We start from the raw sequence: 26,564 nt of genomic DNA, 5'->3' as shown, positions 1-26,564 counted from the left end.
AACAAGTTCTCTATTTAGTAAATTAATAATCGTCTGTCCATCATCATCTAAATCCCGCCCTGACAATTGAATTGGTCTAAACAGCTCTGGTTCGAGCATAGTTTTTGCACAACGGATCAAGTCTAGATCGAACTTCCCGACCTCAAATGTTGGGGGTGGGGCTAAATTCGGCTGGCATCCAGGCTAACATCTAGCTTGAATTGACTTAGGTTTGTGACTAATTTTCATAATGCCAGCCTATGGTCTTCACTGGCTCACGAACAACATTGACCCGCCCTCAGTTATAGACGGAAATAGATCTGAAAGAGATCGTGTTCTGGAAGAGATTTGTGTTGTCGACATGTTGAGAAGATGCTGTTTTCTCAATTATTTCTTACAGTTTCATTATCGGACTTGGGCTCGAATTGATATGGAAAACGCCGCCATCATTACTGTTCATATCACTATCCACGTTTCCATTACCCTTCAAACTGAATTTTGCGAATTAAATATATGCCCAATGGAAATGTCTATTTCGCTAAAACTTTCATATATCGCTAAAGAAAAGTTGTTATGCTTGCATGAGGTGGTGGAATATTTCACAAAACTGCAATGGAAACAGTTTTTCCGCCTTTACAGGTCATCTGGCGTATGTAAAAGTCAATTATTCTTTAAAGATGACGCACCATATTTTCTTTAAAAGTTCTTTATTAAACTCATAAAAGACAAAAGAATTAAGGGAATACTGGATTCTAAAAGAAATGCCATAACTTATTAAGACCTGGAAGCAGAAAATGCTCATAGATGGCCCCTCCAAAGCTTTCCTTGCCATTAATACTTGGATAACGGCTAGTGATAATGGCTAGCGGTGGCTGGGTTATACTTAATTCTACTAACATCTGTTGGCATGATTTCTGGAATGACTTATCGATAGAAGAAAAAAACATGTTTTAGTCGCATTACATCGGTTAATGTAAACGCATCAGTTTAGAAAATATCGCAAATGTTGAATCAATGTACAAATCTGTAATGGAAACAAGGGGACTGTTGAAATTCAGATAATGTTATAGGAGTTTTCGGTAGTAGACCAATCACAACAGACTGGGCCATCTGACCAATCAGAGCAAAGCAGGCTCTCATTAAGGAGGGGTTTAAAGAGATTGAATCCAAATCTGAGGAAAACGGCAATGCTGCAATGTACATTACGAGAAAATGTAAGTTTTTTGACATTGGATGTATGTAAATTGCAGGAGACCTCCCAGACAAAACTGGGAACCTTTAAAATGGCACTTTAAAAATGGTGTTCATGCAAATAAAAAAGGTTCTTTTTAGTAGGGTTCACTGAACCAAAATTGGTTTTATATGCTATAGCTGCAAAACCCCCTTATAGTGAGTGTAGCCTACGTTCCGACAAAAAAAAAAAATATATATACATATTGCCATGAAGATGTGGAGGAAATGTGTTAATTTTTGCAAATACACACAATTGTCACAGTCCCTCCAAACACCTCCCTCAAAATTCAAATGGGACTCTGGTCACCTTCTTGGAAAGCTATCCTGGGATATATTTAGGACCTCAGAGCATGAGCGTGTTTGTGTTTGCGGAGATGATTGTCAGTGGTAGGAGAGTGTTAGGTTATTAAATGCTGTGCGCTTCCCCCAGGAAGTCACACCAGAAGGAGGAATGAGAGCTGTTGGCTTCACACCTCAAATGGACGGCACAAACAGGCAATAACAGGAGACAGCCTGTGCCTGCTCCTCAAACCCACACTCACATACTCAACTATACTGCATTCACGAGCTATTAGATAGGCATCGGCGAATATCACCGATGCGCAGGCCACAAAAAATATCATTGTATTCGAAACCAGCTGTTTATATTCTACATTCCACATGATTCATTACTTTCATTTCGCTGACATGATATATTGCCTGTCAATAGCCTCCAGCTGCAACCACAACAGAAATTTGCCCTTGTTGACATGAATATTTTTCCTCCACATCCGACCAAGGAAATCAGGTCAGACTAGTTTTATAGGTTCAGCAACTCTGGCTAACAGCTGAAAAACAAACCTTTGCTAACAGATAATTCTTTCCAACGTTTGCAGAGGCTTTTGCTGTTGGAAAATGGTCAATGACAGATAAGGTTGTGCAAAACTCTAGTTTAATATGCTGGTGCCAGGTATTTAGGGGTTTGTTAATTTGATTCATATGGGATTGAAGAGCTTTCATACCACTTTTAGCAAAAGTTTCATTTAATGAGTCTAAACGTCAGGCAAAAAGTAATAAATTAAATACTACTAATAATTAAATATTTTGTAGACATTAAATTTTTTTTTAGAAATAAGTACCGATTCACTAATACCATGCCACCTTATATCTAACATAAAAGTTTGTGCTTATGTTTATATATTGTGTATATATAATAGACACATACCTGTGTGTGTGTATATATCTATATCTATATCTATATATATATATATATATATATATATATATATATATATATATATATATATATATATATATACATACATACACACACACACACACACACACACAGAGGTAAATATGTGTGCGTATGTGCATATTTTATACACGGTAGTCTACTGGTCAAAAATGGAAACACTACAAGTGTTAACGTTTAAAAAAAGTGTTTCTCTTTAAAAAATACAGAAAAAACTCTACTGTAATATTGTGAAACATTATAACAATTTAAAATAATGGTTTTCCAAGTTTTTTTATATACTTTAAAATATCATTTATTTGTGCTGAATTTATCAGACATTATTCCAGTCGTCACGAGTTGTCAATAATTTAAAAATGTTAGTTTATTATAAAAGGATTCTCTGATGAATAAAAAGTTTTACAAGAACAGCATTTATTTATAATATAAATGTTTATAACAATATACACTACTGTTCAAAAGTTTGGGGTAAGTCTTTTTTTTTATTTTTATAATTAATATTTCATTTAGCAAGGCTATGTTAAATTGATAAAAAGTTATAGTAAAGATATGTATTGTTTGAAAATCTTTCTATTTTGAATACATAATGTTCTTTTTAACATTTTATTCATCAATGAATCCTGAAAAAGTATCACAGGTTATAAAAACAATTAAGCAGCACAACTGTTCCCAACATTGATAATAACCGACTACAGATTATCAAATCCTCATATTAGAATGATTTCTGAAGGATCATGTGACACTGAAAACTGGAGCAATGACGCAGAAAACTTAGCTTTGCATCACAGAAATAAATGATATTTTAAAGTATATTACAATAGAAAACACTATTTCACTATATTACTATATTTTCCATCAAATAAATGCAGGCTTGATGAGCATAAGAGACTTCTTTCAAAAGCATACAAATAGTAATGTTTCCAAACATTTTAGTTTTTATAATAAGTTCTAAGTTTTGCATTTAATTTATGCTTCTCAAAGCTGACTGTAAATGTTTAATCGTATTTGTACTCATACCCTATGACAAAGACGCACCAAAAACATTACCACCAAACATTGAACACCAGAGACATTTAATAGCAGTATCTTATTTACAAGCAAATACATGTGCACATCCACTGGAATTCAAAGGGTGACCGCAAAGCTGCATGGAAAACAGAGCACAAAAGAGTAACTTCCTGTGTCATGGACGAGACCCAAGGTGACAAGAGCAGACAAGCCAAAGCAAAATCATGCATGATTAGACAGAGAGAGATCAAACGGGCCCCTATCATGGCCACTGCGCAAGGTGGGGGAGAGGCATCCGGCTAAATGTATATTCAAAGGAAAAATGTGCAGTGCCATCAGCCTCATAGTATAAAAGGAGAAAGGTTTGAATGCTTGAACAGCCACGCAGATAATATCAGGGGTTTTGTCTTTGCAAAAAGTTGCAAGTACTCAAACATGGTGCTCTTGCAGACGCCAAATGTTCAGTGTAAAAACAGAATTTGCTTTCGCTGATGCAAAATGCTATTCATATGCCTTCTGGATCTTAATAAGCTATTTCAAATAACTACACAGCCAATAAAACATGTCTAAACCACATCAAAAGCGACAACCTAAAAACAGTAACTTTAATTTCATGTCATGTAGGGAGGCAGAGAGAGAAAGAAAGAGAAACAGTAGAAGAGAATAGAAGAAAAGAAAAGCATTGACTGTTTTAGATTCAATTCATTTCACTGCCATTCACAAAGAGAAAAGCTCTTCATGAATGGTGACCAGCAGTGACTGGTTGCCTTCTTGTCAAACGTGACTGAATGAGGGAAGAAAAAAAAGAAAAGAAAAAAAAAACAGACTGAAATAAAAAAAGCAAGACTTCCCCCTACTGGTTAACAGGGAGCACAGCACATGTCGTTACTACAAACAAGATCTCATACATAAGGCTTTTCTTAAATACATTAGACTTGAAAATAGCCAGTAGCACTCAACATCAACCCACGAATGATTTCAGAACAGGTACAAAGCTGTTAGCGTCCACTACTTTACATTAAGAAACAGAAAAAGAGTATCTTGCTATCTGACAGCATTTCCAAAAGCAGAGGGTGGAAAATAAAAGTTCTTCCTCCATCGCTCTGGAATTCCGCGGTCCTCCGTTCAGATGAGTAGATTATAGATGGAAGGTTTTTTTTTTAAAATAAATTTTCCCTGCTGGGTCAATGGCTCAACACAGGCCCATACATGTGGTTTCTTTTCCAGCAAGAGACTAGAGCAGATAAAAAAAACAAAAAAAAAATTGATTTTTTTTTTTTTTGATATCTCATTATGGGTTTACTTTACTTTACTGACCAATCATTATTTTCAACTTATGAAGTCTAAAATTTACATACATATACACACACACACACACACACACACACACACACACACACACACACACACACACACACACACACACACACACACACACACACACACACACACACACACACAAATATAAATAAAAGGGCTGTCACCTTTATTAATCACATCTATAATATATGAGTGTGTATTTTTTATATACATATATAGGGCTTGACATTAACTTTGTAAAATTAGCCAGTGGCTGGTGACCAAAAAGTTACTAGCCACTCTAGCCCCATTTTCACAGGTCACATTTTTGACATCGTACCATTGGGAAAAACGTCCATGTAGATATTTTTTTTAATATTAATATTATCTTAATTTTGACATCAGGTAAATTAGGCTGTAATTAAGACAGAGAGATGTTTTATAGTTATACATGTGTTTTCTTTCTGTTTACAGGAATACTCACCAAGACGAGCATATTGATTTTATTTTGTGCGTATTTGACTGTTTAAAATCGAAACTAAATTTAATAGTGAGAAGCTGCTTAGGAGGTGAGCACAAAAATCTACGGGACAGCTTCACCCAACGGCTCTGTGTAAACACCCTTAACAACCACTCTTATCGACGTAAACATTATAGTTCTCAACTGATATTGTTCATTGAAGCTTACTGTATTATGTAGAGTATTGTGAGAGATCGAATGACCGAGTGTGTTGTTACGTGTATTATTTAGCCTTTTCCTTCAGGTCATTCCTATGTTCATTTAAAAAAAAATCAGTTTGAATGTCCGCTGCAATATCTTGTCCTTTTAACAAGGGGTTTTCCTGCTTCCTGACAGTGCTAGTCAAAGCATTTGTCAGATGCTTCTTGTTCTTACTCCATGTTCACAAGTTTCAGTCCTTTTAATATAAAAGTATTTGTCTTTGCCGTCGACCGTCTTTGCCGTCATCTAATGGCATAATGCTATAACTTCTGTTGCCGTTCATGGTCAGGGAGGGACTATTTTTTGCTTTAGTGATTTTACTTCAAGAATTTTTTATTGATACATATTTTGTGGTTTTAATATTTGAATTGTGTGGTAACCTTTTTAAAAGCAATAAGGCATTCGAGGCTAGTGATGTAAGTCAGCATAGCCTCTCTTACTTATAAACATATTATATAAACACAAACTTTTATTTTAGATGCAATTGATCAATTGACAGCCTGTATTACTATAATTATATAAGGGGAAATACTTCATCAGGAATTCATTAGACACTGAAAAGAGGGTTCATAACAGAATAGGAAAAAGGGCTTTTAATTTAGTACATTTTTAAATATTAATATACACACACACATACGTATGATAAAAATGAACCTAGATGAAGAGAACTCTGGTCCGTGGATGAGAAGAAAAGGAGTCGGCCATTTTTCTGATCTTTGCATAGTTGATAAAGCCTCTGAGGAAGAGCAGGAAGCCTGTAGGTCATGGAAACTCAAATCAACACCTCTTGCTCCTTTTAATTACTCCAACAATGTAATTTTTTTTTGGATGCTTAAAGGGTTAGTTCACCCAAAAATGACATTTCTGTCATTAATGACTTACCCCAATGTCGTTCCACACCCGTAAGACCTCTGTTCATCTTCAGACACAGTTAAAGATATTTTATATTTAGTCCGACAGCGTATCTAAGTGTATGCACACTATACTGTCCATGTCCAGAAAGGGAATAAAAACATCATCAAAGTAGTCCATATGTGACGTCAGTTGGTTGATTAGTCTCTTGAAGCATCGAAAATACATTTTGGTCCAAAAATATCAAAAACCAAAAAAAAAAGATTCGGGTCGCCAATGTCACGTGATTTCAGCAGTTCTGAACTGCCAAACTGCTCTAATCACATGACATTGGCGACCCGAATCTTTGATCGATTCACTGATTCATTAACCGTTTGATTCTTTTTGGAGGCACATGGAGGAGAAGACAATGCTGAATAAAAGTAGTTTTTGATATTTTTGGACCAAAATGTATTTTCGATGCTTCAAGAGACTCTAATCAACCAACTGACGTCACATATGGACTACTTTGATGATGTTTTTATTAGCTTTCTGGACATGGACAGTAAAGTGGGCATTGACTGCATTATGCTCTGGGACTAAAATATAAAATATCTCAAACTGTGTTCCGATGATGAACGGAGGTCTTACGGGTGAGGAACGACATTAATGACTCACCCTAATGACATCAATTTCATTTTTGGGTGTACTAACCCTTTAAGCGGCGCTTACATTTTTAAAATGTCATTATACTAAATAAACTTCAATAATACGTTTTATTGAAATTGAAACTTAAAGGGTTTGTTCATCCAAAAATTAAAATTCTGTCATTAATTCCTTTCCCTCATGTCAATCCAAACCCTTAACACCTACATTCATCTTCAGAACAAAAATTAAGATATTTTTAATGAGAGCTTTCTGACCCCTCCATAGACAGCAATTTAATTAACACTTTCAAGGTCCAGTAAGGTAGTAAAGACATTGTTAAAATTGTTCATGTGACTCCAGTAGGGTTGGGTACCGTTCTCATTTTAACTGGTACCTTTTTTTCTTTACTTTAGGGATACATCAACGACTGTAAAGAAACTAAGTCATTTATAGGAGTGTTATTGACATTATGGCAGAGCTGCCTCGGTCAGCCAATGTCTGTAATGTTTATTCACTGTAATATTTGCCAGTAAATAGTACGCTACTAGCTACTTAATTGAGTTAATAAAAACAACCATATTATTATATTTTCTTTTTAATTAAATTTCTATGAAAAGATTTCCCACTAATTCTGTGTTGAGTATTTTGTGGTGATAAAATGAAGATATAAATATTCATTTATCTTTTAATTTAATTAAACTTTTTTGTCAAATAAAGCAGCACAACTGAGCTTTTATACTGCTAAAATTAAAACATGGAAGAAAAATTGCAATATATTACTTAAAAGATAAAGTTTTGCTAAGTTATTATTACTACATTAGTGTTAGTATTATTATTACACTGAGACATATCTAAATTCTACTGTACAACAGTAATATAGTTGTCAAGTTAAACCAAACTTTTATTTTGAGGTTGTCATGAAGACCTTTGAGTTTCTGTGTGTGTTTATGACACAAAGGTAGTTTCTCTCAAATGAAACCGTAAAATGATCATGAAGTGACTCTCAGAGCGGCTCTGGAGATGACGGACATGCATTCATATCCTCGTATGAGATGGAAACACGTGACTGTCACGCGCAATTCAGTGTGTGTGTGTGTGTGAGAGAGTGTGTGGTAAATAAACTGCAGGTCAGTGCCCATTCATTCATATAAACACGCAGTAAACGTATTTAAATAGTCTTTTTGGTGTTAATATTCACAGACACTAGTCTACAATCACCAGATACGTTCTCAGGTACCAAAATTTGGTACTGATTAATTTAATGTGAATGGGTACTCGGCCGGCGCTGTTCAAGTGAGCACCACGCAGCATGTGCACAAGTCGCTCTGCTCTGCGAAGTTTACACTACGTCAACAGTGCAAGAATTTAAACAAGTTAGAAGAAATTATTGAATCAAATCAATTTTTTATTTTGTATTCTCGTCGTCGCTTTATAAAATTAAGGTTGAACCACTGGAGTGGTTCCAGTGTGTGTGTGTGTGTGTGTGTGTGTGTTTGTGATGTCTTTACTACCTTTCTGGGCCTTGAAATTGTTAATTAAATTGCGGTCTATGGAGGAATCTGAGATCTCTCGGATTTCATCCAAAATATCTTCATTCGTGTTCCGAAGATGAACGAAGGTCTTACGGATTTGAAACGACATGAGGGTGAGGAATTAATGACAGAATTTTCATTGTTGGGTGAACTCTAAACCTACTTTACAACCAAAACATTTCACACAAAGACAATCAACTGATATCATTCATGTCTTTCAACTGGAAAGCAGGAAAAACGAAACAAAAAAAGTTGTGTTTACTTACCAAGCACCAGAAACACCCACCACAACCAGTACTGTCCATCGAAGTAACCAGGGAAATAAGTGGAAAACTAAGAATGCAAAGAGTGAGAAAGAGGAGCATGAATAAAACACCAGTCATGTTCAGGCTTGTAATGTCATGAAGACGTAAAGAAAAAAACAAACATTACAATACATCACAGCCTGATTAACTCATTTACGCCCCTTTCACACTGCGATTCTGGCAAATACATGGATAATGCGACCCGGCATTTGTTCCCAGGTCTGTGGTCTCGACTTGTGTCCAGTTTGCGCACATTTCTGCTTGTTTAATTTTAGTTTCTTTTGTATACGAACACTCTCTGCGTTTAAAACACCGACTAAAACACCGATAGTTCTTCTGGCACTGCAGGGTTGCATTATTGAAAAAAACAAGCTCTATTGGGATCTAAGGGGTCGCACGATAACCACGGAAACGTTGCGGCATTAGTTTTGGCTTTTGTTCACACAGCGCTCGTCCCGGGTGAATCCCGCAATGTTACTAGGTCCCCGACCCGGGTTCAATTCGGTAATCAATTCCGGGACGTGGTTGCTTTCACACAGAAGGTGACCCGGCAACGTTCCGGGAATATTGCGGGTCCGACGTGCAGTGTGAAAGGGGCTTTAGTCAGATAAGCAGTGTAATGTTCTCAGAAACCCAACCAAGCCAAAATGGTTAACCAATAGATGTGTTAATTAGCTGGTTGGGGGTAGCATACCCGTACGATGAGGATCCATTTGATAAGTGACAGACCAAACCCAGATATGGCGCCATAACGCCCAGCTGCTGAGGTTGTAAGGCAGAATGACAGAAAGAAGCCAATCCAGTTGAAGAGGAATGCCACTGAGGAAATATAATGTATATAAAATTGTAATTATATCGGATTTTCTAAATGTCATGTGTAATTGTTTATTCTAGAAATCTTTCCTGCAGCATAATTACATTCCCAGAACTGAAACCAAAAAATAAAAATAAACATGACCCTCATCACCATCATTATTTCCTTTTAGTGTCTTTATTTGGCTGTCAACATTCATGCCTCAACTTATGTTTGGAAAGTCCCGCTTGATCGTAACGAGATAAAAGAACAAAAAGAACTGCAAAAACTTTTCTGAATCCTCCATCATCCCTGAAAATACTTACTAAAAAATGTCAACATGAAAATGCCATCGTTGCCTATCCGCAGCTGGTCAGCATCTTCAAAGTCATCTCTGGCCACAAAGTCATCATCCTGGAGGAAAACACAGACGGAGATGTGTATCACCTCTGAATGTACAACAGCGAAGGGAACGAGACTAAAACAACACAATGAGCAAAATATCTTTAAATAAGAAAGCAGAATTTCATAATGACAGAAAAGAAATGTGACTGGATGCACTGTGCAGACAATTCACAGAAACAAAAACCACAGACACACATAAACATACATGACCCTTGAGCAGCATTTTAACACTGAACTGGGTAGAAAGGCCCAGATATATTTTAAGCCAAATAGAAGAATGATCTGGTGTGACGTCATTTCGAAATTAAATCAGGCCAAAACAAAGTTCATTTGGAGTTTGTTTCTAGATTAAACATTTATTTAGAATTTTCTTGAAAAGTTTAGTTGGCCCCTTGTAAACACCTTTGTACTACAGGGTTCATACACATTTTTACCAATCAATTTCCATGACTTTTCCATGACTTTTAGACAAATATTCATGACCTAAGCTTCCATGAAACGTCTGTGTATACATGTAAAATAAGAAAAATCCATGTTTAAATGTCAAATCACAGCATATCTTTAACTAATTAATTAACGACAAGCTATGTGTTTTAATACAAAATACAAAAGATGCTTAGAAAAAAAATCGGACCCTAGCAATGAATTAAAGGGATAGTTCACACAAAAATGAAAATGTGATGTTTATCTGTGTGAGAAATCAATCCGTATTTATATAATTTTTTACCTCAAATACAACGCTATATCCAACAGCCTTCATGCACTTCACTTCCGTCAATAATACACACTCGGACTCATATACCCAGAGCGTGTATATTGACCTTACTGGAAGTGAAGTGCATGAAGGCTGTTGGATATAGCGTTGTGTTTGAAGTAAAAAAAAAAAAAAGTAAAATACGGCTCGATTTCTCACACAAACTGATCGTTTTGTGTCTTAAGATATCAGTGTGTCATCATGAGCCATAGGGCTCTTTGTGCATGTTGACTAAGCATGTTCTTTTTTTTGTTGCTATCATAGAATTGTAACCTATTCACATGATTATACGACCTACACACAGCAACAGTTGAGTTAAAAATCTTAATTTGTGTTCTACTGAAGAAACAAACACACCTACATGTTGGACGTACTGGGGGTCAGCAGATAAACATCACATTTTCATTTTTGGGTGAACTATCCCTTTAACACGCATCAATGGGAGGCAACAATGTTAAATAAGTGTCCAGTAACACTGACAGTAACTTTACAAGGTGGCAGGAGTGCCAGAGACAAACTCTTGGAACACAACATTTAATGAGATGAGAATTTAAAAAGATTTTAAAACAGCTTTGGCTCCTATTTACCATTCATCTCATTGGAAACCCATCAATCAATCATTGCAAATCATCATCCCTGGCTGAATTTTTTATTTTAAATTTCTGTAATTTACACCTAGGCCAATAACGTTACAAACTAAAAATGCTAGACGTTCCCCCATGCAAGGATCAGAAATTACATTTTCCATTAAAGGGGTCCTTGCAATTCATTTCCAGGAGCATATGTACAATTTTAATGATTACTTGTGTTGTCATTTGTCAAATACTCAAATTAAACAATTACTTAAATCAATCAGAATACTATATAGACTGTTATCAATAAAATATTATCATTTACAAAAGCCTGAAATCTAAAATAGCATAAATGTTTATTTACACAGACTGTTTAATGTTACTCAAATGATAAAAATTAATTAACTCTTTACAGAGTCATTATTGTCAGGTAATGCTCTTGATATTGTAATGATTATTAATGTCGTCGATTAATAGATACATAAAATGTTTTTTTGTGTATTTGGGGAAACTACACGTCATATAGGTGATTCTGACTACAAAGATAAAGGAATCTTACAACCTTTACGAGTTATATTAATGCTTTTTATGCATTAGAAAATTAATATGATCTTACCAGCAAGATGAATAAATTATATTAACCAGGAAAAATAACGTTATAAAGAAACAGGGTATCTGCAGGTTTCACCAAGTCAAATTTAAGACTTTTTAAGACCTTTTTAAGACCATTATGAATAAAATTTAAGACCTATATCACGCAATAAAAAAACGCATAGGAAATGCAGAATCACTCAATTAGGCTACTTAAAATTATATTATTTAATTTATTTAAATTGAACAAAGTATTAGTAAACGTATTATTCATAGCTCAATCCCACTAGGATTAGCTCAATTGACCAAAATTAGTTTTTATTTTGTGGTGGTCACTTCCATAGATTTGCAAACATTTTTTTTTTTTTTTTATAATTAGGATGCAACATTAACCATATTATTAAGTTAGATGCACAATAGTCACACATTGCAATAAAACTGACAAAATGCATGAATCTTGTTTTGTTATTATCAAAAAAGACTGGTCCAGTAGTGCACTATCTATCTTTAATAACACGATCGCTTGGGGTGGGAAATATGACCAACATCTTAAAAGTAAACCACAGCAATAATTGCTTAATATAAGTAAAACGTTTTCAAGTGATTACGTAATCAAGTAATCGGTCATTAATAAAATTTATTATAAACAAATGACAATAGGACAAATAAATACAATATAAAGATGCATATCTACAAAGAGCAACACCCATCCGTTTTTAGAAATAGGGCTTATTCAACTTCTTTAGACATTTAGATATGTGGGCAAATGCATTCGTCTCAGTACATGCATTGTTTTAGTTTGGCAGGGTCGCCGCTAGCTTACCTTAAAATGCATTTCCCCACATATCTAAATGTAGCAAAGTAGCTAAGTTGAATAAGCCCTATTTCTAAAACAGTTGGAGTGTTCCTTTAAGTGTAAGTGCTGTTTCCCCGTTTGTGTTGTGGTTATACTATATTAGTTTGCTTTCACTTTGAGAACATACTAATGCGCAGATCCAGCGCTTACTTACACGTCCCAAACTTTTTAACTCAAATCAGGATATAGACATATGGATAATGTGTATATTTGATCGTTCAAGAGTAAGCTTAGGCTAATGAGCCTAGAAATAACACATTCAATACACTCGCGCGAGCGCTGACAGGCAGCAAACACACGCAGCCTGACATCGGAGTTCAGAGTTTACATCACTGTTATTAACTCTATTAGTGCAATCGGGTATATTATACTTTTATTTGGTCATTAAGCAAGATGATGAGAAAGATTAGTCTTTGCGTTCACGATCGCGGAACTGGAACAACCGTCAGACTCAGCTGAAGAATAAAATCCGTTTTATGCGTCTGTAGGTACGATCAGAAAGAGGCTCGTGCCAATAACACGAAAGCTGATTGGCTGCAATACACGTGGCATGCTTCTCTAATTTGTAGTTGTAATAGAGCGAACAATAGTTGGTCTAGCGAAAGAAAGAACTACAAACACCACAGAACAAACACACACACACACACACGTGCGCGCGTGCTGCGGGAGGCGAGAGCATTTCAATGAGGTAGCGTTACATGGACGTAGGAAAATTAAGACCTGTTTAACATTATTTAAGACCTAGAACGCAATGCTTCCGCGAATTTAAGACTTTTTAAGGCCTTATATTTTGATTTAGAAATTTAATACTTTTAAGACTTTTTAAGACTCCGCGGGGACCCTGAGAAAGGGAGCAGAGACTGTGACCGATTGCGAGTCTATCCATAACTTGGGTCTCGCTTTAAAATCACGGAAGCTGACGATACTGCGACATTCATCTCTTACATCAATCTGGATTTTTTTTACCTTGATGATGACGGGAGAATTCGCGAGTTTCAGTCAGAATTCAGAGTGCGCGCGCACTGAACACAACGTTTGGTTTCAGCGTTGACTAATCTGAACGCTTCTGATTGGCCATCATGCTCGACAGAAACGCGTGTGATTGGTTGTAATACTCAACGCTGCAAAAGGATATCTGACAGAACGCAGCAGTCGGGTGGATCGAAGAAACGGCTCCGTACTCGTGTATGTTTACAAAGTTTGTTTAACCAATATTATCACATAAACATATCTTCTATTACATACATATTTTCAAATAAATTTCCTTGACTTTTCCAAAACTTTCAGGCTTATTTGTTTTTCCAAAACTTTTCCAGGCCTGGAAATTGCTATTTTAAAATTCCATGACTTTTCCAGGTTTTTCGTGACCGTACGAACCCTGGTACTACCATTGATCTGTTGCGATTATGTAATAGCCAGGTGTAGCTCTGAGGCTCCGCCTTTTTTGACATGGGAATTTTTTTTTTGGATTCACACGGGTTGTCTGAAGCTTGATGCTGAAGCGACTGCCATGTAGCCTAGAAATCTAGACGCACCCTAGCAGCAGCAAATTTAATCTGCCCGCAAGTGTCGTCTAGGAACTCTATGAGTTATACCTCTATGAGGTATACCCTTCTGAGCTGTATTTCCCTAACTCTTGCCGGACCAATCACATCGTGTATAGAGTCGGCGGGCGGGGCCATAATGACGACGGCCGAGTTGCGTTTGCGTGCTTCTAGTAAACACAGAAACTGGCAAACGGCGGTCTTTCGAATCAGCTTTGACTGCGATTCTGGAAGACTTGGAGTTAAGCTTTTCTCTGAGAAAAGAACAAAGAGCGGCACTGAAGTCATTCTTGAGAAGGGAAGATGTGTTCGGGGTTTTGCTGACCGGATACGGCGAATGTTTAATCTGTCAACAAGCTCCGTTTCACCTTCAATGCTCTGGTTGGTTGTAGCGCTATCCTATCGCGTGCAGAGGGAGTTTGAAAGACAACCGTTTATCCCGCCCCTCGGATTGAGCCCTGTCTATGGTGAGTTTCCAGACCAAACATCTTGATGTGGGTCTGTCTTGTCAGGCTAACTGCCATGGTGACAGCAGCCAATAATATTACTTTTCTGGTGTTGCATGAACACTATTGGCTAGCGTCTGCGCTAGGGTATATGCATAGGCGATCAGATTGGCTAATGCCTGTGCTTGAAAACTTTTTAACTTCTGTGCATGAGAAGGGTTAGAGCTGACGCACTGCGTGAATGCAGCGTTGAAGCCATATTGTATAAAGCGGTATAAACGTGACTTAATTGGAGAGCCAATTTGTAGCGCTTGTGCAAACGTATCCACATAGCTATGATCAGATGCTTTCTTATCTGCCGTTTTCTCACCTCTATCATTTTTGTTCTGTTTATTTTATTATCAATAAAAAAGTGTTCAGCACATGTTTACAAATACATCTAAATGCTGCTCCAAGCGGCGTTAGGATGATCGCTAACAGTATACCACTGCAAAAGTATTTTGAAGCAAAAACAAAATAGTATATCAGGGCCTTAATGGTGCTTTCATACTTGTTTGATTGCTTGACTAAAACCAGAGTTTGATTGCTCACTCCTTCCTCTGCCCTATATCGATTCTGTTTACACTCCATTTAATGGCTCAGTGGCACATTTGCATCAAAGTTAGTTTGCTCCCGTTGTGAGGTAATGCCTATAGAAAAGTCAGCAAAATAAAGTGTTGCTCATCTCACTTTTGTAATTGGGTTTAGTTTCAAAAACAGTCTATAGGGCTGCAATAACTAATAGATAAAAACTACTTATCTATAATGAAAGTAAAAAACAACAAATTTGAATATTAAACAATCCCATCTGCGCAATACACACAGAAAACAACTCCCAGTCCCGTCACTTTACAAATACAAAAAAAAACAGTAATATTGTGAAATATTATTGCAATTTAAAATAGCTGTTTTCTATGAGAATATATAGTAAAGTGTAATTTATTTCTGTGATCAAAACCATTTTCAGCATCATTACTTTAGTCTTCAATGTCCCTTGATCATTCAGAAATCTTTCTAATATGATGATTTGCTGCTCAAGAAACATTTATAATGATTAGCAATGTTGAAAACAGTTGTGAAAATCTTTTTGGGGGATTCTTTGAAAGCTTTCTATTTCAGATAAATGCTGTTCTTTTTAACTTTCTAATTATCAAAGAATCCTGGGCAAAGAATTTGCATATTGTGAAGATTTTCAGCATAAGAGACTTCTTTTTTATTTTATTTTTTTAAATCTTACATATCCCAGTTTGAACTGTAGTACTTTGAATATTAAAGTTTATATTAACACCTGACCACTCGTGGGTTTGCAACTGTTACAATTCAAAACCAGATAAGGGTAAAAACATGACAGGCAGACATGATGTAAGCAACACAGGTACAACTAGTACAATTAATAATGAGTGTGCAAATTAAAAATTCTGCCCAAATAAAATTCTGCTTAGAGCCCCAAAATGGCTTGGGACGGCCCTGACCTGCACCATCACACTTTACAATCTCACACACTCTGTTACTGTACCTCTAGCGCACAGCGAGTTACATCATCAAATGTGTCCAGTCGTTCCCTGTGCTGTACGCAAGCAGTGTGTGGCAGAGAAACAGAGCAGTGAACAGGGGAAACTACATCACATTAAAACAGTACTTCATGTAGTGATGTTAAGGACTTTAGTCCCAGAGCTGGTCCGATTCGTGGTACTTACTCGACCTGACACCAGTGGGACGGTAACCTCTGCTTTGGTTCTCTCAGCCTCATCGTACGATGGAAGCGAGGTGGCGACATTGTAAGATGGGGGCTTGGGAAATGCTGCATCGTCTTTGTAATCGAAATATGCTGAGAAGGGGAAGAAATATGAAGTGATTACTTAATACAGTGCACAGTGATGAAAAAATATGCAGAAAGTTTACAGGTCTCTTTTAATCAGGGCACTATGATTACAACAATGTGGATTCTTTTTTATATGGAAAAAAAAATAAAACAATTTTTTTTTTTCTTCAAAAGGGTTGTACACTTAAAGGGTCATGAAACCCTACAACATGTTAACATATGTACAGTTTGCACATCACTGAAAACAACAATAGAACCCGTTATGATAATCACAGTGAAAAGTGGTTATTTTTATTTTTCCTGAGGCCTCATTTATCGCTCCAGTCTTCAGTGTCACATGATCTTTCAGAAATCATTCTAATATGATGAGTTGCTGCTCAAGAAACATTTATGATTATTATCAATGTGGAAAGCCGCGTAAACAATTTTTTTAGGATTCTTTGATGAATAGAAAGTTCAAAAGTACAGCATTTATCTGAAATAGAAAGTTTTTGCAACATTATACTACTGTTCAAAAGTTTTGGGACAGCTTTGTATTTTTTGGGGGAAAGAACACAAAAATGAATACATTTATTCTGCAAGGATGCATTAAATTGATCAAAAGGGACTATATACATGTACAATGTTACAAAATAATTGATTTAAAAAAAATGTTGTTCTTTTGAACTTTCTATCCATCAAAGAATCCTAAAAAAAAATGTTTACACGCCTGTTTTCAACATTGATAATACATTTTTTTCTTTCCCAATCTTTTGCCATTAGTCTGATGGTCTGGTATGTTTTAGCTAAACCGTTAAATCGGAATCGAAAAAATGTAAACAGAAAACACGTAATTTGGGGAAAAAATTCAACAGATTTCATACAGCCATACAGATTTCAAAAGATCCATACCTGCATTGTCAGCTGCAATACTGCTGTAAGGGGGCGGAGCATCACTGGCCACCTGAGGCCCCTCCTCTGGCTCCTCCTCATTGGGCAGCTGGGGACACAAGAGACGTCTGCATGAAATCCTAAACTTTGCCTTCCAAGTTAGATTGTGACATGGTTGCACTGTAAACACAATCCTGGTGTAAAGGCGGGCGAGTGACCATTTTTGGTACAAGTCAAGCCTAAATGAATCGGTTTAATTTAGGACCGTCAATAAATTAAAATATTTAATCGCATGATTGTTATGAGTTAACTCGTGATCTTAAATTAAGTTTATATTAAGTTTTTAAATACTCTAATCAACATGGGTATGAACAAATATGCATGCTTTATGGAAATGTACATTTATTATTAGTGAAACCATACTTATTCAGTAATAATCAATAATACAGAGTGAAGACTAGACATGTATCGAAGGTCACAGGTGTTTATTAAAGAACTTTTTCATGTCTCTTAAGCCTAAGCATTTCTCTCATTTTAAGATAAAGAAAGTTTGCACTGGCAGTTTAGTTCAGAACAGGGCACAGTTCGTATGGAAAATTGGTCATGTGAAAGCTGTCATGCGGACCTGGGAGCGCACCAGTACCGCACCATACCTGGAGGAGGAATATAGCGTGGCCCCTTTAAGAGATGCGCGTTCCCTATTGAACTGCCGGTATTTTGTGTGTGTGTGCGCCAAACTGTGCCGCGATTCATGTGAACAGTGTGAGAAACACGAACTCAGGAGAGCTCTTGTTCATAAAAGTAACCTGCGTATTTGTTTTAGCCGACTGTAATGGATTTAGTTCAGTAAAACACGTACTGTAAGCGGTGATGGTGTTAATGATTTTCCATTTTGCAGAGAATGTGCTCAGTGTAAAAACGCACTTTTCTTTCGACCTGGAGTCTAATAAAAGTTAAGCCGAAAACATGGTAGCTTATAACTGCACTTGTTTCAGTATAGTAATGTTAATGTTAAAGTCCCTGTAAAGTAGGGCTAATATGCATTCGAAGATGACGTGAAATATCCATAATCGAACTATAAATAAACCATCCGGTTTTTAAAGTGCCATGTAGCGCAATTTTAACTGTCTGTGCTTTAACATGGAGCACTGTAATCGGTTTAAAAGTCCAATCTGAAGGAAAATGCTCCATATAAACACCTCAATCGTAATAAAAATGCCCAAACTGAATGAAATTGTAATCGTTTTGAGATAGGTGGGATAAACCTTTTCCTGAATCGATCAAACGAAACATATCACCATGTAAACGACCTGACCGGATTACTTTTGAGTGTGTGTCCTTATGTGACGTACACAGCGCACGCCTTCACCACTGAAGACCACGCATCGCGCTCATGCACCAAGCATGCTGACAAGAGAGGAAAGTACATTTTCCTGAGGGATAAACTTTTTATTTCATAAGAAGTTATGAAGATAATGTTGGCATAATGACACTGTCCCTAAACCTATGTAAGCAAACAATCAACCACTTCAACTGCGCCTGACATTAGAATTTATTTTTTCTGAGATGATTATTACACTTTACAACAAATAAAACCGTATAAATCCTGGTGGCCGTTGAGAGCTGCTATGGCATCCGTAAACACATTCCAGCTGCTGGAGAGATATTCGAATATATTCGAATGCATTGCTTGATATTTGATATCCATTCGAATTAGATTTTTTTCAAAAAAGACAGCCCTACTGTAAAGTCAAAATTAAGTATGTGTTCTGAGTTTGTCACACCACAGAAAAATATGTTTTGGATCACCCAGCCAAATTTGAATGATAAAAATGCCGCAAAGTAAATAAAATAAGAGATCAAAATCTTGAAAAAATTAGCAGTATTCTCTGTTCTCTTCTTACAGGGGGTGTTGTCTACTGGCTGTGCTGAAACCACGCCCACTCGCGGGTAGTGTTGTCACGATACCAAAATTATGACTACGATACGATACCAGACCAAAATACCTCGATAACGATACTAGATCGATACCCCGGTTAAAAACCCCAACAACAAAACAAAAAACCCAGATAATATGAATATGACAACAGAACTTATTATTCATTGTTTTATTTTTTTTACTAAAAAAATCACTTGGCCAGCATGTTCCTGCCCTGGTTTTTGCCCATTCCCTATTCTTATTGCTATAATAACTACATGCCAGTGTGAACATCATTACAGAGATCACATTATCAGTCATTATCATTCACTAACCTTTCACTTCTGTTGGGATAACAGGTTGGGATTACAAAAATCTTGGTAAGTGTAATTTTATAATTATAATATAGATTTTTAATTGTATCTTTGTTTGTAAAAATAATCAAAAAACCCAACTTACAAACAATATGACAAATGCAGTGCTTTATTTTTCAGTTACATTAGGTCTATTTAAAGGGTAACTAAACCCTAAACCAACTTTTTTTAGTTAATGATCTGCAAGACTGGGGCTTTATTAATGCTGTTTATTGATTAGAGTAAATATTTTGACATTTGGGTATAAAGTGTTTTAATTCTATAATATATGGTGTAAAAACGTCTTAGTGCTGCCCTCTTAAGGTTGAACGGTGGCTACTGCAGTTGAATTTTCCTATTGGACGTTGTGGTACTTCGTGACGTGGGCAATCCGAATCTGTGGTTTGTCTCATTTGCAAATGAATTGTGTTGCTTTAAAAATCTAATGTGAATACAGATTACAAAGCGTTCACCAAAACCATGTTTTGTATTGATTTACCATCTAACGAAGTTATCATTAATAGTTAAATGAAGTCGGTGTGCCATCTACAGGCCTTTTGGGTGAAGTGTAGGTTGGTAAACAACATTACCCTTTTTGAGCAAAACAATCGTGATTATCATTTTTACCATTATCGTGCAGCCCTAGTACCAACACACACACACACACATGCACGAATTCTTCACACTCGCTGTATTTTAGCTTGCCGTGTAACTTCATGAGAATACCGTTTCATTTGAGAAAACATGATATTGTCATATCATGAACACAAGATACTCAAAGCTCTTTACGTCAACCCGTTAAAATAAAAGTTCAGTTTAACTTAAAGAAATTGACCGAAATATATGAAGCCCCTCACATGACAAATTTTCGTCTGTTGTGTAGTGAATGGATTCAAAATGTTCATGCGTCCAACTTTGCGCAAATAACGCAATTTATTTGGGGCATTCACGTCCAGTGTGAACGCTACATTAGTCCTAGCCCAATTTTTTCCCACCAGCTTTGAGGTGAAGTGGTCTTGACGTGGTCCAAGATTCTGTGCTCAAACTTGGCATCGTCAAACTACGCCTTTGTTTTGAATAGGTGACGGAAAAGTTTCATAGTTCACCTTTAAAGGGGGGGTGAAATGCTGTTTCATGCACACTGAGCTTTTGACACTGGTAAAGACTTGGATTCCCATCCTAAACATAGACAAAGTTTCAAAACCTAAGTTGGACGTTTGATGGAGTATTTCGGTGTCAAAAATACTCCTTCCGGTTTCTCACAAGTTTCTGAGAGTTTTTTTCGAGTATGGGTCGGCTTGACGTCAACAGGGCGGAATGTCCTTGTATGGGCCGTAGGGGCTCTTCTCCCGGAAGGGTGCACGCGCGCGACCAGAGCAAGAGAGGGAATGCACGTCCATAAACGCTGCTCTCAAGGTGCAGATCCACTCGTCCGAGCAACACTTCTGTCCCGCCGCGGTCCACTTTATTCCCATGGGTGACGTCAAGAGACTTTAACGCGTCCGCATAGCATTCCAGGAAGGCTGCATTTGAACCGATTTTAACCCGCAAAAGACGGGAAGCTTCACAACATCACGCTTCAGTCGTGTCACAAAAGTGGATCTCAACGGTCACTGCTGTCACAGGAATTCACGAAATGAACAATGTCACCAAAGAAGTGTGTTTTTGACGGAGCAGTCCCAGCCATAAAGGTTCACGGTCCTGCTTAGGAAGCAGGCGGTGAGTAAAACTGCTTCAAATGTCTCTGTTGTTGGCTATCGTCGCATAAGTAAAGAACATGATCGTGTATAGTTAATTTATCAATGGAGCATGCGATGTATGGTGTGCGTTTAACATTTGTTTAGCTGACCACTATGTGTCTGTTTGTTTATTGTAAAACCACCCAAACATAAACCTAGAAGGACGCTCACAAAGCGTGCTTCTTCATTCAAATGCGCTAACTTACTCCATTGGTTTTCTATACACTAGTCTGACGTGCAAAACTGTTTTGCTTGCTACTGCTTAGGTTTAGTTGCATACAATAGTCCATAAACCACGAGTAAACCCACATTTATGTTGACAGGCCACTAAATACAGTACATATCACAGAGGCGGACGTCCTGGTGTTGCTGCTTCTCCTGTTCAATTTATTTCAGCCTCCGGATCTGATTGTAGTTGAATCTGATTGATAGCCATGGTTTATTTAGGGTAACGTTTTCTTTTCCACGCTTGAGGATGTCACAGCTTTCAGACGCTCTCATGCAATAGCTGTGCGCGCTGGTTATTCTTTAGCTCCGCCCACACGATACACCTCCATCCGCTCTGTTTTTTTCAAGAAAGACTCGGTACAGCCTATCTTTCTTTCATAAATATAATAAAACTAAAGACTTTTCGGAGATATGAATGATGCAATACTACTCTATAGGTACTCAAGATCGACATGAGATTGACTGAAACTGAGTGCCCCCCCCCCAACCCAACCCTGAAAACCTTACTGTACCAAATGCGATGCATTTATTTTTAAGATTTTTAAATTATCAACATGATCAAAACTTTGATCGGTCAATATCGTTTAACATAATTCAAAACAAACACACACACACACACACACACACACACACACACAAAAACATTTTGCAGTGACATTTTAATGTTTTATTAAATAATGTAGGACTAACCTTATTGTTAGTAATATTTCAAGATAGACATTTAAGAAACTTAGGACCTTTAAGTAGCTTTTATAATCATACTTTAGAAAAAAAAAACATTACATTGGTTTTCACTACAAGTGATATAACCAAATATATTGTCAACTTGTCAAAACTGGTTCTTTCTACATAAATATGAGCCAATTTGAAGTAACGGCAATAATTGTATTTGCTTGCATGGTAAATGAGATACGTGGCTTATATTACATGAATGAAAACTCTGACGTACGAAAGAAAGTAGTATTACCAAATATTTTAAAATAACGAAATGGTTAAACACTATGTTTTCAAATGTGCTCAATCTTCAGTGTTGTCATGTCGCAGTCATTTAAATGGCCCCGTTACTGATTTCAAAAGGCAGCGGCCTGCATTCTGTCAGAGCCTCGGTGTTTCATGAAAACACTGCCCGCCGTGCAAGCGCCTGCCGCTGGCCTGCTTTAAAAACAACCGCGTCGAGCTCACTCACCTGCTGATATCTCCCACTTGGCTCAGCCATCCTCAGCGAGCTTGAGAAGATAACGAAAATCCCCGTGTAGACACAATTCACGCAGCAAACTGTCTAAATGAAAATGTATAACTAGTTAATGGCAAAGCCACAACCCTCATCAGATCAGATTCGCCTTTGAGTTTGAGCTTCCTGTGATGTCAGTCAGATGGTTGTGATCTTTAGCGCCATCACAGGACAAAACGAGCATAAATCACCCCAAATTACTACAGATCCTTCTAAAAAAATTAGCATATTTTGATAAAGTTATTTTCCATAATGTAATGATAACAATTTAACTTTCATATATTTTAGATTCATTGCACACCAACTGAAATATTTCAGGTCTTTTATTGTTTTAATACTGATGATTTTGGCATACTGCTCATGAAAACCCAAAATTTCTGTCTCAAAAAATTAGCATATTTCATCCGACCAATAAAATAAACGTTTTTTTAATATAAAAAAGTCAACCTTCAAATAATTATGTTCAGTTATGCACTCAATACTTGGTCGGTAATCCTTTTGCAGAAATGACTGCTTCAATGCGGCGTGGCATGGAGGCGATCAGCCTGTGGCACTGCTGAGGTGTTATGGAGGCCCAGGATGCTTCGATAGCAGCCTTAAGCTCATCCAATGTTGGGTCTTGCATCTCTCAACTTTCTCTTCACAATATCCCACAGATTCTCTATGGGGTTCAGGTCAGGAGATTTTGCAGGCCAATTGAGCACAGTAATATTTGAAATATTGGGGGGTTACCTCCCCATAAACTACGCCCCTGTCCCGTTCCAACACATCCCAAAGATGCTCTATTGGGTTGAGATCTGGTGACTGTGGGGGCCATTTTAGTAAAGTGAACTCATTGTCATGTTCAAGAAACCAATTTGAAATGATTCGAGCTTTGTGACATGGTGCATTATCCTGCTGGAAGCAGCCATCAGAGGATGGGTACATGGTGGTCATAAAGGGATGGATTAGGGCGACTAGAAGTCCCGAAAAATTCGGGACCGTCACGAAATCTACACTGTTGTCCAGAATCCCAAGTGTGGTTTTGTTTTAATTGTCCGGAAAAATATACGAAAGCAAAATCTTGAGTAGTTGTTGTCTGATAAACATTAAAAACTGTCTGCGGAGGTTGAGGCGTCCTGCAACCACCCCCCGCCGGCTGCTCATTGGCTGCAGCATCTTTTTTCTAAGTTCTTAAAAAAATATAGGCGGCATGTGCTGACGTCGGGCCTCCACAACCTAGGTAGGCTATAGCTGTGTGAATTTGAAGTTTTATTGTTTCTATACATGCATCTTATTATTCTATATGCACAAACACAATACGACCTTGTTGTCCCCATTTTGTTTTAATCCTTGATGAAGAGAGCACAAGTTGCTGCAGCCGTGAGGAGGACGGTGATGTGATGCACACGTAAAGGATTAATTGATTGCTTGTGGCACTGTGTAAGAAAAAATACTTCACTAGACAATTATTTCTTTATATTCGTTTAAGATTATTATTGTTAGGCTATACAGAAAGGTCTGATTCATGCACTGTTATTACTTACAACAGTCATTGTTTGTTTTTTCTTTTCACAATAACATTTGAGTTTAATGTAGTGTTTTTTTATGGCAGACTAAAGACTAACAGACTGTTGATCTTTTAATAAAAATATGTTTTATCTTTTATTATAGGCTAGATCGAAACTAATCAGACCAGGCAACATTTTTCCAGTCTTCAACTGTCCAATTTTGGTGAGCTTGTGCAAATTGTAGCCTCTTTTTCTTATTTGTAGTGGAGATGAGTGGTACCCGGTGGGGTCCTCTGCTGTTGTAGCCCATACGCCTCAAGGTTGTGTGTGTTGTGTCTTCACAAATGCTTTCCTGCATACCTTGGTTGTAACGAGTGGTTATTTCAGTCAAAGTTGCTCTTCTATCATCCCACAGTTGGCCCATTCTCCTCTGACCTCCAGCATCAACAAGACATTTTCGCCTACAAGACTGCTGCATACTGGATGTTTTTCCCTGTTCACACCATTCTTTGTAAACCCTAGAAATGGTTGTGTGTGAAAATCCCAGTAACTGATCAGTTTGTGAAATACTCAGATCTACCTGTCTGGCACCAACAACCATGCCACACCTAAAATTGCTTAAATCACCTTTCTTTCCCATTCTGACATTCAGTTTGGAGCTCAGGAGATGGTCTTGACCAGGACCACACCCCTGCACTAAAGCATCTGGCATGTGATTGGTTAATTAGATAATTGCATTCATGAGAAATTGAACAGGTGTTCCTAATAATCCTTTAGGTGAGTGTATATTAGGGCTGTCAAAATAACGCATTAATAACGCGTTAATGCAAAATCATTTTAACAACACTAATTTTATTAACGCGCGACCAGCTCGCATTCTGTTTGATCCATTGCCTGTAGTTGGAGAAATTGAGATCAGACGTAAAGGATGCAGCAGCAAACACACTGTACATTTTTTTGTTTGTTTGTTTAACTTAAAAAAGTAAGTAACCTCGATGCACTGCAAGCTCACTCTCGCTCATGTCCGAGGAAAATCATTAACACCATCACCGCTTACAGTACATGTGTTTTACTGAACTAAATCCATTACAGTCGGCTAAAACAAATACGCAGGTTACTTTTATGAACAAGAGCTCTCCTGAGTTCGTGTTTCTCACACTGTTCACATGAATCGCGGCACAGTTTGGCGCACACACACACACAATACCGGCAGTTCAATAGGGAACGCGCATCTCTTAAAGGGGCCACACTATATTCCTCCTCCAGGTATGGTGCGGTACTGGTGCGCTCCCAGGTCCAGGTATATATATATACATGCATCTCCTCCGACTCCAAGTAATACATCACCCAAACATCACCCAAACACCTAAACATGTAGACCTTGGACTGTTCTCACTCGGCCATTTACTACTTTTTACACATACTTTACCATTTTTACCTCATCTTTATATGGCAGAAAATGTAAGAGCTGTAGGCCTATGCTAGTAGGTGGATCTGAATTCAGCAAGTGCACTACACAATCTCGCTCATTATTCTCTATACTTCCATCTAGTGGTCAGTATAAATATGCTATATTCCCCACACCCCTTTGCTCTATGCCTGGTAAAGATTGTGTTGAATCTCTTTTGAAATGTTCAGTTTAACAAAAGCAGAATGCAAGGACGCTATAACTGCCACACTATATTCCTCCTCCAGGTATGGTGCGGTACTGGTGCGCTCCCAGGTCCAGGTATATATATATACATGCATCTCCTCCGACTCCAAGTAATACATCACCCAAACATCACCCAAACACCTAAACATGTAGACCTTGGACTGTTCTCACTCGGCCATTTACTACTTTTTACACATACTTTACCATTTTTACCTCATCTTTATATGGCAGAAAATGTAAGAGCTGTAGGCCTATGCTAGTAGGTGGATCTGAATTCAGCAAGTGCACTACACAATCTCGCTCATTATTCTCTATACTTCCATCTAGTGGTCAGTATAAATATGCTATATTCCCCACACCCCTTTGCTCTATGCCTGGTAAAGATTGTGTTGAATCTCTTTTGAAATGTTCAGTTTAACAAAAGCAGAATGCAAGGACGCTATAACTAATCTTTTACTAAAAGAGATGA

At 37.3% G+C, this 26,564-nt stretch overlaps 1 protein-coding gene across 3 annotated transcripts; it reads right to left on the bottom strand.

Moving 5' to 3' along the window:
- Positions 1–3,498: 3,498 nt before the first annotated feature.
- On the bottom strand, positions 3,499–23,093 carry ndfip1l (Nedd4 family interacting protein 1, like). 3 transcript variants are annotated; one of them, XM_067422952.1, is made up of 9 exons: positions 22,907–23,093; positions 17,504–17,591; positions 16,488–16,618; positions 16,307–16,357; positions 9,910–9,997; positions 9,485–9,609; positions 8,752–8,818; positions 6,112–6,229; positions 3,499–4,688 (listed from the first exon to the last, which is right to left on the bottom strand). In XM_067422952.1, exons 1-8 carry the CDS (start codon positions 22,934–22,936, stop codon positions 6,129–6,131), a joined length of 681 nt encoding a protein of 226 aa, XP_067279053.1. In that variant the 5' UTR covers positions 22,937–23,093; the 3' UTR covers positions 3,499–4,688; positions 6,112–6,128. The 3 variants fall into 3 exon arrangements, with proteins under 3 accessions (XP_067279053.1, XP_067279054.1, XP_067279055.1); XM_067422953.1 differs by having other exon boundaries at positions 6,129–6,229; XM_067422954.1 differs by lacking the exon at positions 16,307–16,357 and having other exon boundaries at positions 22,907–23,092.
- Between the last annotated feature and the right edge of the window lie 3,471 nt (positions 23,094–26,564).

This window comes from Pseudorasbora parva, chromosome 18 (assembly GCF_024679245.1).
Source record: "Pseudorasbora parva isolate DD20220531a chromosome 18, ASM2467924v1, whole genome shotgun sequence".
Lineage (NCBI taxonomy): Eukaryota > Metazoa > Chordata > Actinopteri > Cypriniformes > Gobionidae > Pseudorasbora > Pseudorasbora parva.
This window is presented reverse-complemented; position numbering and strand designations above follow the sequence as displayed.